We start from the raw sequence: 12,682 nt of genomic DNA, 5'->3' as shown, positions 1-12,682 counted from the left end.
CTGCAGTCAATGGAGAAAGACAATATTTTCTGTCAAGCTTTTTCTTCTTGATAATTAAGCTTAATTAAGCCTTATACATTTTTAAAGTTCACAAACCAACTTTGTGTTAAAAATAGTATATATCACTAAAAACAATTGCCTTCCAGGGCCACGGTCATAATAAAAGTCTTATTACTTTTTGAAGTAACAATGCATTATAATGATTTTTTATGACAGAGAAAACGCATAACATGAAATCATGTATTTCTCCTTGGATGTCATCGTTTTTGCAGTAAATAGTGTTTATCACAAGGGAAATGTAAGAAAATCGAATTAATAATTTTAACTCCACTTTAGCCTGCGGTATTGTACTACTGCACTTAAAATGCTGCTACCATCATTTAGCTGCTGAGTCTCTCTTCCTGCAAGAGCACTGACATATGCAATAAATGTTATGCCATGTCATGAATAACTTGTATTTTTGGAATCACAATGGTGAGAAACGTATCGGTTACCTAACGTAACCTCGGTTCTCTCTAGATGAGGGAACGAGTATTGCTTAAGCTAGCTTACGCTACGGAAAGATTCATCTTTTCTGAGATATTGAAGCCAAAAAATTATCCTTAATTTTTGTATCCATTGTCAACGCAGTGCAGCAGCTGCAGACCTTGAGCGGGCTAGCTAGCGAGCTCATAGGTTGCTCTGCGGCAACTGCTGCAGCCTATAGACGAGCTTGGTCGAACTCGCATCCAATAAGAGGCGTCCGCGCGCTCACTGCATCAAAGGCCGCCAAAATGGGCGTGACTTGAGTGCATATAAGCGTAGTTCGTAGGCTGGAACCCTGGTTTTCATTGACTGAAGCGAAAAGTCGCCGTGGCGCTGAAGCACGGCCAGCTACGCAATACTCGTTCCTCATCTAGAGAGAACCGAGGTTACGTTAGGTAACCGATACGTTCTCTTACGAGAGGTTCTCTCGTATTATGTAAGCTAGCTTACGCTACGGGAACCCATTGTCAACGCCGTCGCGCCAAGCATCCACTGTATGAGCCCCAGGGAATTAAGGGGGACCCGGGGAGCCCTTATGAGTGGGGAAATAATATTTGGCCGGCAAGAATGCGGGTCATTGATTGTGTAATACATAAGCACATAGTGGGAAGGGAACGACAGAGCGGCGGTGCCGGTCTGTGTGGAATGTGTCCCATCAGTGCAGCTCACCAGGGGAGCTGTAGCGTATTAAACCGCTAGTAGTTTTGCCTGCAGAGCGGTCACTTCCATATTGTAAAATCTGACAAAGGTGGAGGGGGAAGTCCATCCCGCTGCCACACATATGTCGTGAATGGAAATCCCGCTGGACCATGCCCACGAGGATGCCATGCCTCTATTGGAGTGAGCCCTAATGCCCAACGGGCATGGCAGGACTTTTGACGCGTATGCAGCAGCAATAGCGTCCACTATCCATCTAGATAGTGTCTGTTTCGAGGCGGCGAGACCTTTGGTGCGCCCTCCGAACGAAAAGTTGCTCAGAGCTTCTGAAAGCGGCGGAGCGCGCAGTATACAATCTCAGTGCTCTGACCGGGCAAAGGAGATTGGCGTCGCGTTCGCTATCGGGTGCTGGCAGCGCCGATAGGGAAATGACCTGTGCTCTGAAAGGAGTACCGATCACCTTGGGAACATAGCCGTGTCTAGGCTTTAAAATGACCTTGGAGTCACTTGGTCCAAACTCAAGACACGCAGCGCTGACAGACAGCGCGTGAAGGTCTCCCACACGTTTGACTGATGACAGGGCAGTCAGAAAACGGTTTTGAGTGAAAGGTATTTCAAATCCACGGATTGAAGTGGTTCGAAAGGGGGCTTTCATAGTTTCGAGAACTATAGAAAGATCCCAGATAGGAACCGATGGGGGCGCGGGGGTTCATCCTTCTAGCTCCCCTGAGGAAGCGGATGACCAGCTCGCTTTTACCCCATGACTGGCCGTGCAGGGGTTCAGCTGAACGCCGCAACGGCCGCCACATACACTTTGAGCGTGGATGGGGATCTGCCCTTATCCAGCAGCTCTTGTAGAAATACGAGCAGCGATGACACCCCACATGTCCGCGGGTCCAGGTCTCTGTCGGTGCACCATTTTGAGAACACAGACCATTTTGACGCATAGAGTCTTCTCGTGGAAGGGGCTCTAGCGTGTATGATGGTGTTTATTACTCCTTCTGGCAGAGCGACGGGTAGTCGTTGATCACCCACGCATGCAGCGCCCAGCTCTGGGTGGGGATGCCAGATTGTGCCGCGAGCTTGAGAGAGGAGATCTGCTCTCACTGGGATGGGCCACGGCGCTGTCAGTGACAGCTGCGTAAGCTCCGGGAACCATGTCTGATTCTCCCAACGCGGGGCTATGAGGAGCACCGAGTGACGCGTTTCACTGATCCTCTGCATTACCTGTGGCAATAGCGAGACGGGAGGGAAGGCGTAAAGCGGGCGTCTGGGCCAGTCCTGGGCCAGCTGCGTCCTCGCTCGAGAAAAATATTGGGCAGTGAGAGTTCTCTTTGGACGCAAAGAGGTCTATCTCTGCTCTGCCGAATAGGTGCCATAACGTCTGGACTGTTTGAGCGTGCAGGGACCATTCCCCTGGGGAATATTGTCTCTGGACAGTCTGTCCGGGCCGTCGTTCAGGTGGCCTGGCACGTGCGTCGCCCTCAGCGAGCGCAGGTGGCACTGGGACCAACTCAGTATACGTTTCGTCAGATGGAATAGGTTCCTGGATCTGACACCGCCCTGACGGTTTAGGTAGGATACCACAGATCTGTTGTCCGAACGGACCAGGACGTGGTGACCCTGAATGACCGGGAGAAAGCGCACGAGCGCGTACTCGACCGCTATCATTTCCAGACAATTTATGTGAAGGAGCTTTTCCTGAACTGACCATAGGCCGAAAACCGGAGAGCCTCGCAGACCGCGCCCCAACCCGTGTTGGACGCTTCTGTCGAGATGACTTTTCGGCGAGATACAGCTCCCATTGTCACTCCCCGCTGATACCATTCGGCCACTGTCCAGGGCTGCAGAGCTGAAATACAGGTCGGAGTCACCTTGATGGGCTGGCGGACTGTGGCCCAAGCCCGGCGAGACGCGCGGGTGTTTAGCCAATGCTGAAGCGGGCGCATGTGCAGTAAACCCAGCTGAAGTACTGAGGCCATGTAACCTAGCACTCTCTGGAATTTCTTCAGAGGCGTGAGGCTGTTCATCTGAAAAGATGCGGCTAGTCGCTGAACACGGCGCGCGCTGTGTAGATAAGCGAGCCGTCATTGCCACGGAGTCTAGTTCTATTCCAAGGAAGAAAATTGTCTGACTGGGCTGTAGTGAGCTCTTGGTCCAATTGACTGCAAGACCCAAACTGTTCAGATGGCTGAGGAGAACTGCCCTGTGAGACAGAAGCTCCATATATGACTGTGCCATAATCAGCCAGTTGTCCAAATAGTTCAAAATTCGCAAACCCTGACTCCGGAGGGGTGCGAGCGCCGCATCCATGCACTTCGTGAAAGTACGGGTGCTAAGGACAGGCCGAACGGAAGGACGGTGTGTTGATAAACCTGGCCGCCGAGCTGAATCTCAAGAATGGCCTGTGATGGGATTTATCTGAATCTGAAAGTATGCATCTTTCAGATCGAGAGAAATAAACCAGTCCCCTGGCGCATCATGCGCGAGGAGTTTCCTGATTGTAAGCATTTTGAACGGTCTTTTGCAAGCACGCTTGTTCAAAACCCTGAGATCTAATATGGGTCTGAGGCCGCCGTCTTTCTTGGGAACAAGAAAATAACGGCTGTAAAGCCCCGACTCAGCTCAGAGAGGGTGGCACTTTCTCTATGGCCCTTTTGCACAGAAGGCTTGCTATTTCTGAACGAAGCATGCACACTGCTTCCGTGTTCACAGTGGTTTCAAGCCGCGCTCTGAAGCGAGGAGGGCGGCGATCGAACTGTAGCAAATAGCCCTGTTGTATTGTGCTTAACACCCACTTGGATATCCCTGGAATAGCTTCCCACGCTTTGAAGCGTAACGCTAGAGGTTGAATGGCCAATTCGCTCTGATTGCCGCGACACAGAGCTGAACAAAATGTGTGAGCACGTTTAGTGTGTTTATGCATGATTGCTCGCAGACAGCATGAACAGGCTGTTTTGTGAGTGACTTCCGATTGGAATGAATGGGGAAAGAGTCACATCTGTTACGTGATGCGTAAGCATAGTCATGGGCACGGGACTTACACACAGAGGAATGTTTGCTGGCCGTGTAACAGAGCGGGCAGAGAATGGGCGCGCACGTATTCGTGGGCGCATTTATTGACTCTAGCGCTCGAGCGGTTCAGTAATCGCTTTATGTGAGCGTGCTCTGGTGGGGACACGAGACATGCAGTGCTTGTGTGTAGAGGTGAACACTGGATTGTGGGCACATTTTCTACACATAGGGCTGGTCGTGTGACAGAGCGGCCAGAGAATGGGCGCGCGCGACGCATTTGTGGGCCTTCATTGACTCTGATGCTCGAGCGGTTCAGTAACCGCTTTATGAGAGCATGCTCTGATAGGGGCACGGGATGTGTTATGCTTGTGTGTAGGGGTGAACACTGGGTTGTGGGCACATTTTCTACACATAAGACATGTTTGCTCTTTACAAGATTTATTTGGATCGCCGTGAAAACGGCGTTTGAGTGCAGAGCAAGCGGGCAGTGTCACCGGCTTGTTGGCTGCTAAATTCACCACTGCAGTAGCCTGAGAGAAGGGGACTGACAGGGGCGAAGCTTTGACGGTGGTCCGGCTGCGGCGGACTGAGCCGTCGTTTGTTCAACACAGTTAGGAAGACTTCGGCTGCTCGGGTTTCAGCGTGCTACCTTAGGATCGAGGCGCCCTGAGCTGGACGGCGTGCGAGTCTCGCGGTGGCTGATCTGAGCGCGACCTGCAGAGGAGCTAAGCGACGCGGCAGGAAGAGGTTCATGGCTTGGGTGGCTTTCTGGACTTCTGAGAAGCGGTCAACAATGCCACTCACCGCGGAGCCGAAGAGACCGGTCGGAGAGAGCGGTGCGTTGAGGAACGTGGAGCGCTCTGCTTCTCCCATGTCGGCTAGTGTTAGCCACAAGTGTCTCTCGGTCACAGTCAGCGAGGCCATGCACTTCCCTAGAGCTTGGGCTGCAGCTTTGGTAGCCTGAGCGGCGAGGTCTGTCGCGCCAGTAGATCAGTAACAGCCTCTGGGTGCCTGCCTTTCTCATCCCACTCGAAGAAGGTCTGCTTGTAGGATCTGTAAAACGGCCATTGAGTGCAGAGCAGATGCGCTTGGCCGGGCGGCGGAATAGGCGCGCCAACATAGGCGGAAGTCGCTCTGCAGGCCATAGACGGAAGCACAGGCTTGGAACGCCATCTTGCGGAGGGCGGACAAAGGTGTGCTGCTACCGAAGTCCTCGACCGGGGATGGAGGAGTAGCCTCTCTCAGTGGCGCCGTCCACCGACGCGAGAGAGGTGGAGACGTGGAACGGGACCTGGCTGAAAAGGAGCGTTCCACGACTTTGCAAGCTCCGTGTGTAATTCCGGCAGGAAGGGAGCGGCCCGGCCGCGGGTGTAGAGCGGCGATGGCTTTGAAGAAAGCAGCCGTCGAGTCTGTTGGGTGCCTGCTCAGGGGCGGTGACCACTCGAGCCCGAGGCGGTCGACGGCCTGTGTGAGGAGGTGTGTTAACTCCCTTCGACTCGGCGCGGTCCTGCTGGATTCCTGGGCCGAGGAGGAGGCTTGGGAGCCTGACCACTCCTCGCTGTCGAAGCCATGATGGAACAGCGGCCCTTATCCTCCGCCTCGTCATCCGAGATGGCAGCAGTGCGGCCGCTGGGCGGCAACTGCGCGTCCCGGGGGCGGGAGGGTGAAAGCGATGCTCGAGGGAGAGGCTCGGCGAGGCAGTCGCTTCAACCACAGTTTCCGGCAGCCTTTGTGAGCGGCGCTTCTTCCTGCGCGGCTGAAGGTAGAGGCGTGGCGGTTTCTGCTTTGAGCGCTGAGTCGAGCCCGCAGGGTCGACATCGGTAGCTCCTCGCAGAAATCGCATCCGCCTCAGTGAGGGCGAGCTCTGCGTGCCCCAGTCCCAGGCAGAGAGCGCAGATGATGTGGTGGTCTCCTGTGCTGAGAAGGGCGCGACATGAGGCGCAAGTGGAGCGAGGCATCTTGAAAAAGACGCTCGTACTCTTTTGTGAATAGTTCGTGAGAACTAGCTTGCTGAATAAAAGGATACGTCGTCGGATGGCGTAGCTTCGCAGGATGGCTGAAGGTGGCTGAGACGGCCGGCTTCTTCTAGCCCTGTCCACGCTTGCTTGATGCCCCTCGAACGGCGACGCAGCTTCCAGGTCAGCGATGCGAAGAGCTTCGCTGAAGAGATGAAAATCAGGGTTCCAGCCTACGAACTACGCTTATATGCACTCAAGTCACACCCATTTTGGCGGGCTTTGATGCAGTGAGCGCGCGGACGCCTCTCATTGGATGCGAGTTCGCCCAAGCTCATCTATAGGCTGCAGCAGTTGCCGCAGAGCAACCAATGAGCTCGCTAGCTAGCCCGCTCAAGGTCTGCAGCTGCCGCACTGCGTTGACAATGGATACAAAAATTAAGGATAATTTTTTGGCTTCAATATCTCAGAAAAGATGAATCTTTCCGTAGCGTAAGCTAGCTTACGCAATACGAGAGAACCTCTCGTAAGAGAACCAAATCATGCACACGAATGCTATATGTTTGACCAATTCTAACTGAAAACACAGAAAATGTGCACTGATTTGTAGTCATTCCCCCGACCACTTCTGTCAACTGTGGCATCCGTGTAACGTTTAAGAGCTGATATCTCACACAACTCACGCAAAAGGTGTGTTTTAGATCCATTTCTCATGGTTTGAGAAACATTCTCAGCAGTTTGGGTGTGAGGCACTAAAATACAGGACAAACGTCATCCCCTTTGGATTTCATATGGGACAAATGGCATCCTGTGTGGATTTCATACGGAAAGCAACAAAATACGTGATTCTGTGTAATACAGGATGGTTGGCAACCCTAGTGAATGGTGAACATCCATTACCTGACAAGTTGACTGATAGTGGATTTTGCTGATAACGATAACTAATGTGGTGGAAAATACAGATAAACGATTAATCGGTCAGTACTTTTAAAATCGATTTGCAGAATGTTACAAAAATGTCTTAGTCTTTCCTTACTACGACAGGCACAGACATAGACAGTAGTCCAAAATCCCAGATTCAGTTTATTGTTCAACCAGAATCTCAAAAATTAATTAAGATATGATGCAGAATCTTGGACTTTAAACAAGCCAAAAGCCCACAAGAGGCTCTTATTTTGAAATGACAGATACTTGGCTCCATTACAATACTCTATTTGTTTTGTTTTTAAGTATATACCACATTTTTTTATAGCCTATGAATTTACCAGATGAAGTTTAATGAGGAATAAGGTTTATTATTATTCACAAGACATTAAGTTGGTGACATGATGTATTGCTGATGGGCATGATTCCATATTCTAGTCATATTTTTCGTTGCATGCCCAAAGATAATGCTCATTATCTAATCAAAATAACAAAATATGCATTGAAGTGAGGATACAAATATGAATAAATATTGTCAATGATGCATAAAGTCCCCATGTGATTGTTAATCACAAATAAAATAAAAAAATCAGTGACTAACGGCATTGATTTTTGCCGAAAACAGATAGTTCCAAAAAGCAATCTGAAACAATGAATCAGTAAAACTGATACTGTATATCAGTCTACTTCAACTCTTTTGTTCCCAGTTCCCCTTATTCCAACTGCAATCCAATATGCATTGGTAGATTTTAAATGTGATGAATAATTGATAATGGGCTATTAAAATTTAGGTGTGCATTACATTTTTTAATAATTCAGTGATCCAAAGTCAATTATTCTGCTTATGCCACAGTTACCACATGTACCACATATTTATCAAGAGTTTTTCAGGTTTTTGTTGCCCCTATGTTTAGAACTACACTGGCAGTCAAAAGTTTGGAAATAATGTACAGATTTAGCTGTTTCTGAAGGAAATTGGTACTTTAATTCACTAAAGTGGCATTCAACTGATCACAAAGTATAGTCAGGACATTACTGATCATTTCTGATCAAATCTAGACAGGCCCTATTTCCAGCAGCATCACTCCAACACCTTATCCTTGAGTAATCATGATATATTGCTAATGTGGTACTAGAAAATCACTTGCCATTATAGCAAACACAGTTGAAAGCTATTTGGTTCATTAAATGAAGCTTAACATTGTCTGTTTTTGAGTTGCCACAGTATGAAATAGACTGGCATTAAAACATTAAGGTCAATATTAGGTCAAAAAAAGAAACCGCTTTCTTTAAAAACTTGTCAGTCAATCATTGTTTTGAGGAATGAAGACTATACGATGCTTGAAATTGCCAAAAATTGAGGTTTTCATACAAAAGTTTACACTATAGTCTTCAAAGACAAAAGGACAACTGTCTCTAACAAGGACAGAAAGAGATGTGGAAGTTCAGATGTAAAACTAAACAAGAGCGATAAATACATCCTCTTGTTTATAGAGTCAGAGATAAATACAGAGTCTCTAGTTTGAGAAATAGATGCCTCGCATGTCCTCAGCTGACAGCTTCATTGAATTCTACCCGCTCAACACCAGTTTCACGTACAACAGTGAAGAGAAGACTCAGGGGTGCAGACCCAGCAGAATTGCAAAGAAAAAGCCACATTTGAAGAAAAGGTTTGAGTGGGCAAAGAAACACAGACATTGGACAACAGATAATTGGAAAAGAGTGTTATGGATCTTAACCCCATTGAGCTTTTGTGGGATCAGCTAGACTCTTTGAAGTAGTTTAAGTTATTTTTTTTTTATTTTTTCCCATTTTAACAGTTTCCAAGTTATGAATGTCTTGACTATACATTGTGATCATTTGAAGGCCACTTTGGTGAATAAAAGTACCAATTTCTTTCCATAAGAGCAAATTCTGTACATTATTCCAAACTTTTGGCCGCCAGTGTACTTCTGACAATATGGAAAATGTATCTTGCTTAGAAAATGCTCAAGCTACATTTACTAGTTTGAAAGTGTCAGGTGGTGAAGTGATACGAACTGTAATGTGGTCAACTTGCCTAGATCTACTTCATTGCTGTACAGTTATATTAAAAAGTGAACACCCTTGGAATGTGTATCAACCAATCGGAGTAAAAATTTCAATTATGCTGTGGTATAATGCTGCCTTGGAGTGCTATCAGAATTATATGGAAGTTGCACATGAACGACCCCTGAAGTCATTTATACGACTTAGAAACTCTGATAGTAATTTTGATACCTGATTTTTCTAGTTGAGAGGAGATGTAAACTTTCTACATGACGGAGGAGAAGAGAGATTATAGAATAATAGATTTATACATTTTTCTAAATGCAGCTAATTGTTAGAGCTTGCCGTTTTGTTCATATACATTTCTGTATATCGGCAACCATTTAATGCATGTTGTACATTTTTACACCATGAAAGTAGCATGTATTTGACCCAAATTCCGTTATCGTCAGCAAGCTGAGTAATATGTATGGTGTCAAAATAAAAGTTCCTCAAGAAATTTGCATGAATAAATCTGAATTCATTCATGTTTTTCTTTTCTTTTGACAACAAAGCACTTGAATGTGACATACTCATAATTCCATTCCATAAAATTGGGAAGTTGGATAATTCTGAGAGCACATGAAGGCAGCATTAGCATAGATAATATATATATATAAAAGAAATGTTGGGGGGTGTTTACAGTACCTCCTGAAAATATTAGTTTAGACCAGCGTGAATTTCAGTGTTTGTTCAGTATAGTTTATGCATAGCCTTTCTGATTAAACCAAAAAATAAACTTTGTGGGCACACCAGCATCTGGATCACAACATGTATATCTTTTCAGCTGGTATATGTCTTATATGTTCCAGTAAATCATTCTAAACTCCACCATTGAAGTGTTCTTTGTCGAGGTCTGTACACATGAGTAGGGCAATCCACACCCTCTACATTGCAGTAGCAATCTTGCTGCCCCCACTCATCAGAGTTGAGAATGTTTTGGTAGAGGTATGTCTCACTTACATCCCTAATATCTCCATTAAGCCTCCAGAGCGTCAGATCGTGATGGGGATTTGCTGTATGATGAAGAAATCGAAGTCCAAACCCATGACTCAGATATTGGAGCGCCTTTGTAAGTTTGAGTACATTACCGTGGTCATCTTTCCAGAGGACGTCATACTTAATGAGCCGGTGGAAAAGTGGCCACTCTGTGACTGCCTTATCTCCTTTCACTCTAAAGGTATGTCTTGTGCTCTTTATGAACTTGCACTTTTAAGCTGGTCTTGGATCAGATATTTCCACTGAAATCCTTACCATATAATCAGAATGAAAAATAAATCATGATCCAGCCACTGCTGAACAGTTACCTAAATTTCAGCATCATTTGACTTATCCACTAAAACAGTGAATCTTGTGTTGTGTAAAAATAAGTGGTAGGCAATCATTACATTTTTTTATGCATGTGTGTTTTGTATTTGACAGGTAATTTTTTATACTATACAAACAGTGATGCTTTCTATTTAATTAGGTTTTCCACTGGACAAGGCAGTGAGTTACGCAATGCTCCGTAACCCGCTGCTCATCAATGACCTTAATATGCAGTATTACATACAGGACAGGTATTCCTATTTATTCACCATATTTTTTACAAGCCAAACCACAGTTTTCCATATTACCTCATGTTTACACACATTTCAGGAGGGAGGTATATCGTATCCTGCAAGAGGAAGGGATTGATCTGCCACGTTATGCTGTGTTAAATCGTGACCCTGACAAGCCTGAAGGTCAGTCAATGCTTGACATGGAGCAATTGTATTTGTTCAGATGTGTTGCAAAAATATGTATATACTGTATATATATATATATATATATATTTATTTTTTTTGGTGTATCCAACCGCAATTCGTCTAGCTTGTTGTCTGAACAGAAAAAGCACATGAGTAATTTGATTCAGATCATCGTCATTCAGGACACAATGTGATTGTAACGTCATTTAAAAGCACGGTATTGTCAACAGCAATGACTTATCTGAACTCACTTATCTATGCTCACTTGTAGCATTTAGAATATATTGAATGGTATAGTAATGCCTTTGACACTTATGCTGTCCGATGCTGCCTTGTTATATGATTGCTTGATTTCCTTATCATTCAATAGAATAGTTGAATCTGACAAATTTAACAGAGTGTCCTGCTTAGTCTCTTCTCTGATTTGTTTTAGTCTTTGAGTAAATATAGCCCAATATGTAGATCACTTCTAAGTGTTTTTCATGCCAACAATACAAATATTGCTCTGAGGCCTGTGTTGTGACCATCTGGCATCCACTGAACCATTATGTTCTTGGCAGCTATGACAGCTCCCCAAGGAATGATACTGAGTCTCTTCTATAAACTAATGAAAATCAATGTGCTAAATAGTGAAAATGTTGTTTCTATTCATTAGAACACTGTATTCATTGGCCTTTACTTTGCTGCTTGTGTTTTGCCACAGAATGCAACCTGATTGAGGGAGAAGACCAAGTTGAAGTTAATGGTGAAGTGTTCCTCAAACCCTTCGTAGAGAAGCCAGTTTCTGCAGAAGACCATAATGTGTACATCTACTACCCCACCTCAGCTGGAGGAGGCAGCCAACGCCTCTTCAGAAAGGTCTTTGTTTTAGCAATGCCTCCCTATTATCCCTCCCATTAGCTACTGCCCCCTCAGTCATGCAGGCACATCATTTGATACTTTGTTTGATGCTGTGAAACCAAAAAAGCATGCTGACCTTTTGTATTGGCCTCCCCTGTCAGCTGTTTTCAATGAAAAGACATAATTGCAGAGTTTGTGCTGCAATCAGTGTTGGGGAGTAACTAAAATGAGCGGTTCTACTCACTTAACAACATTTTTCGGTAACATGACAGTGGCTTTTCCAGCAAGAAGCTATTTTGTCAGCAAGTAGTAGACAGTGAAGCGTGAAATCGTTACATCACTGTTTTTCATATTGCATTGTATTATGCATGCATGTTACAAAAAAAAGATAACCAAAGTAGCATTGTGATTTGAATTAACTTGTCATGGCACTTGTCATCACTAGCTACATTTACACTTGGCTTTGACTTCTGGATTTTTCTGGGATCATTGCAGAGAAGCCTTCTGTGTGAACACAAGCTGGAGCTGGAATGCCAGATTTTTTCTTGGGATAAGACCCTATTAACATTGCCGGTATCAGTCCCCATAATGCGTCTGTGTGAACACAAAAAAAAGAAAAAAGAAAATAACAAAGAAAAAATAGAAACATTTACGTCGAAGAGCAGAAAGTAAGCGTACAATGCAATTATTGCTAATATGTTTTATTTCTAAAGTACTTTTTAAAAAAGGTTACTTGCCTCAATCCTGGTGGTGGAGGACAAGTCTCAGTTGCCTCCGCTTCTGAGACCGTCAATCCGTGCATCTTATCACGTGGCTCATTATGCATGACTCCGCAGAGACTAACAGCATGTGGAGACTCATGCTACTCTCCGCGATCCACGCACAACTTACCACACGCCCCATTGAGAGCGAGAACCACTAATCGCAACCACGAGGATGTTACTCCATGTGACTCTACCCTCCCTAGCAAAC

At 45.7% G+C, this 12,682-nt stretch overlaps 1 protein-coding gene across 6 annotated transcripts in view; it reads left to right on the top strand.

The window, feature by feature from the left end:
* LOC127657372 (inositol hexakisphosphate and diphosphoinositol-pentakisphosphate kinase 1-like) overlaps window positions 1-12,682 on the top strand; it is a 49,245-nt gene that overhangs the window by 4,571 nt on the left and 31,992 nt on the right. For all 6 annotated transcript variants that reach the window (XM_052146129.1, XM_052146144.1, XM_052146153.1 and 3 more), the window contains exons 3-6: window positions 10,128-10,323; window positions 10,612-10,702; window positions 10,782-10,867; window positions 11,574-11,728. In XM_052146129.1, coding sequence (XP_052002089.1) covers window positions 10,128-10,323; window positions 10,612-10,702; window positions 10,782-10,867; window positions 11,574-11,728 — 528 coding nt within the window. The remainder of the gene's footprint in view (window positions 1-10,127; window positions 10,324-10,611; window positions 10,703-10,781; window positions 10,868-11,573; window positions 11,729-12,682) is intronic.

The sequence above is a fragment of the Xyrauchen texanus genome, chromosome 2 (assembly GCF_025860055.1).
Source record: "Xyrauchen texanus isolate HMW12.3.18 chromosome 2, RBS_HiC_50CHRs, whole genome shotgun sequence".
Taxonomy (NCBI): domain Eukaryota; kingdom Metazoa; phylum Chordata; class Actinopteri; order Cypriniformes; family Catostomidae; genus Xyrauchen; species Xyrauchen texanus.
This window is presented reverse-complemented; position numbering and strand designations above follow the sequence as displayed.